The 3,118-nt window shown below is 32.3% G+C and overlaps 1 protein-coding gene across 1 annotated transcript; it reads right to left on the bottom strand.

The window, feature by feature from the left end:
• Window positions 1-570: 570 nt before the first annotated feature.
• Window positions 571-2,863, bottom strand: LOC127076714 (patatin-like protein 2). Its single transcript, XM_051018459.1, has 6 exons — window positions 2,641-2,863; window positions 2,247-2,431; window positions 1,689-1,854; window positions 1,453-1,599; window positions 1,099-1,356; window positions 571-1,025 (listed from the first exon to the last, which is right to left on the bottom strand). Exons 1-6 carry the CDS (start codon window positions 2,860-2,862, stop codon window positions 732-734), a joined length of 1,272 nt encoding a protein of 423 aa, XP_050874416.1. The 5' UTR covers window position 2,863; the 3' UTR covers window positions 571-731.
• Window positions 2,864-3,118: the final 255 nt, after the last annotated feature.

The following is a 3,118-nucleotide window of genomic DNA, read 5'->3' as shown; positions in this document are numbered from 1 at the left end:
CAATAACAAAAAAAATTCCAAGACAACAACATTATCACAAATTAGGGTTTTAATGGTAGAAAACGGTAAACTGAGTCACTAAGTGACAAGATTTAATGTGATCAAATATTATATTTTGGCACTTATCAATTATCTTGTACAAATAACCAATCAAACAAATTGATATGTATTCATTCAGATGATTCTTTTTCGGAATTAGAGCTAAAAATGATGCTAATATAGTTTTGAGTAGCTTAGCACCAAGAGAGAATTCTTCAACAAAAGAAATCACATCTTCTTTCTCAGTGTCCCAATAAACCCTTGATGAAATAATATTTGAATTTGTCCAACCCCGAGCTTTTGTTGTCATCACACATCCAAACAACATCTTTAATCTCTTCCTCAATAAATGATGTAATAAATGATGTCGTGAGAGTAGTCATGTCATTGTGATGTAATAAAAATAAGAAATCAAGTCTAATTCTTTTAATGTCATTTCTTTCTTATAATTCTTTCCGTGGACTCACTTAGGAGTGACCCACCAATATTTATTTAGGGTCAATAAAATGACTTAAATCTAGAGAGGGGCAGTTGAACATTGAAACATAGATACACAATTTATTTATTGATATGCTTAAGTTACATCATGCTCATGCACACATATTTTTTATTAAACAAGCTTATATATAAACTTGCTAGCTTAATTATGCAAGCATATGAACTTTGCATTTATTTCATTACACTCCTCATGCCTAGCTTGTAGTAGCAAAAGGGTTTGGAATATTTTTAAGAAGTGGTCGTCCCATAAACTTCTCCATCATATTCTTCTTTTGACGATACTGCCTTATTTTGTATAAAGTCTCTGCCAACTTCTCTAAAGCCTCAGCGTTTGTACCATGGTTTGTTTTTTCCTCTGGCTCATAGGTATTCACATTCATTTTCAAAACTGGTTTTTTCAGAAGGCTCTCTCCTACCTTTGCAAGATTTTCAATGTTAGCTATTGTAGCATTATCCATGGCTTCCATCGATGGATCCAACTTATATTCCTGCACATATATTAAGATTCATTGCAACGTTTCGTGTGTGTATATATATAAACACTACTAATCAATACTATACCTGAATTCTAAGATAGTTGTGAGAAGAGTGGATTTTTGGGAGGACATTGACAAGGTAATATTCAGTCATATCTTTAGCAGCAGTATCATAAGCACCAACAGCAAGACCAGATGATGCCCAAAATGCAGCTGAGAAATGAGTTGCAACATCAGCATCAAAACCTTTCAACTCTTTACTTCCACATCCTATAGACAACAGCAAGATCTTCGTATGCCTCCATCCCTTCTCTTTCATCACTTCACTCACAGCAGCCATAGCCTGCATATCAAATATAAGGACCACTTTGCAAAATCAGAAAATACAAGGACTGATTTGTAAATTATAGAGACTATTTAGCAACAAATTTTTTTTTACCGGATTACATGCAGCCACACCTCCATCAACCAAGTTGAATTCAGCACCATCATTTTCAAAGTGATATGGAGGTAGATAAGTTGGTGCAGCTGAAGTTCCAATGCATATATCTGATAATTTTGCATCTAAGCTTGAAACTTCGTTCAACTTCATATAAACATATAACCAAACTCAGTTATTTAAATATCAAATGATTCAATAAATTAACAAAAAAGATTATAGTATATGCTAAGTACCTTATAACTTGAGAATGTCACAGGATGAAATTTCTTGATGTCAAAAGTTGGGATAACAACATTGGTTAATGTCTGACTCAGTTTTGTATCTTTCAATAATTCACTTGCTAAATTATGTAAGAACTTTCCATCATACTTTGTACCAGGGTATGTAGCATCCCAACCACTGTATATATATATAATGTTATAATATTGTAAGACTCGATAATTTGATATTTTTGACTATAGGTAAAGTGCATGTAATAATTATAATCACTTCAATATATATTGGTCCCTGTAAATCAAACTAGTGGAACGTGGATTGGACCATCTTAAAATTGATTTCTGTATAAAGCAAAGAAAAGTCCATGTCTTATATTTAAAGTGTATAGTATAGTTCTCAGGAAAACGGCTGCGACAAAACGGTATCAAAATGTGCTGATTCCGAACCATTTATTCACCGTTTTTGTGATATAGAGTTCTTAGTCTTATAACTTGATGATATTGAGTTTGAATTAATCCTCTTAGATAGAATTGTAAAAGGTTGATTGATTATGTATATATTTTGATGAGTTATACCTAGTTTTGTTGAATATTGAAGGACCATATTGATGGTAGAAGTTGATAACTTGTTCAGCAGTGAATAGAGGACGAGTAGGATCATCTGGATGAGGAGCAGCGAGCATAGCAGTCACAAGCCCTCCAGTACTAGTTCCTGATATCACATCAAAATATTTTGCAAGTGATGCTTCTTTATCCTTAACCTGCATGCAAAATTAATATATAAGTTTGGAGGATCTATTCATACGTCAAAATATTTCCATTAAAATATATTAGTGAGTGATTTTTTCTTCCAACCAAAATAGTGGTTGCATGAATATATAGTAGCATGAAAAAGATGATAATATAATAAGCAAGAGTTCATGAAGTTATATTCCATTATTTCGTTTTGCTTAGAATGTATATTATTGACCTGAAGAGCCTTTTCCAAGTGGTTAAGAATTACTGCTGGAATAATTCCTCTAATACCACCACCATCAATACTCAGAATGGTGATAGTATGCTCATGATTAGAAGGTGGTAGCTCAGTGTTAAATCCAGCAATAAACTGACTAGCAAAAAAGAACACAAACAAAAGGTAGTTAACAGCCATATTATATTTGTTTCTAGACAACACAATTGGAAGGACTTGCATTATTTGTGACCAATGTGAAGGGTATTTATAGGCACAATGTCAAGGACGGTGATATAAAAATAATATTAAACTTTGGCCACGTCTACAATACTACTTTCTATGAGTCACATTGTATTTGAGAAAATAATATATTTTTTAAAATAAATAGTCAAACTATCTTATTTTTCTATCATTTTTCAAAGTAATCCACATTTAAACAAAAAAAAGACGTAAATCTAATTGGTGATACTGTACAATACATAAGAGAAGACGTCAA

Source organism: Lathyrus oleraceus, chromosome 4, assembly GCF_024323335.1.
Source record: "Lathyrus oleraceus cultivar Zhongwan6 chromosome 4, CAAS_Psat_ZW6_1.0, whole genome shotgun sequence".
NCBI lineage: Eukaryota > Viridiplantae > Streptophyta > Magnoliopsida > Fabales > Fabaceae > Lathyrus > Lathyrus oleraceus.
The sequence above is the reverse complement of the archived record's forward strand: the minus strand, read 5'-3'. Positions and strand labels throughout refer to the sequence as shown.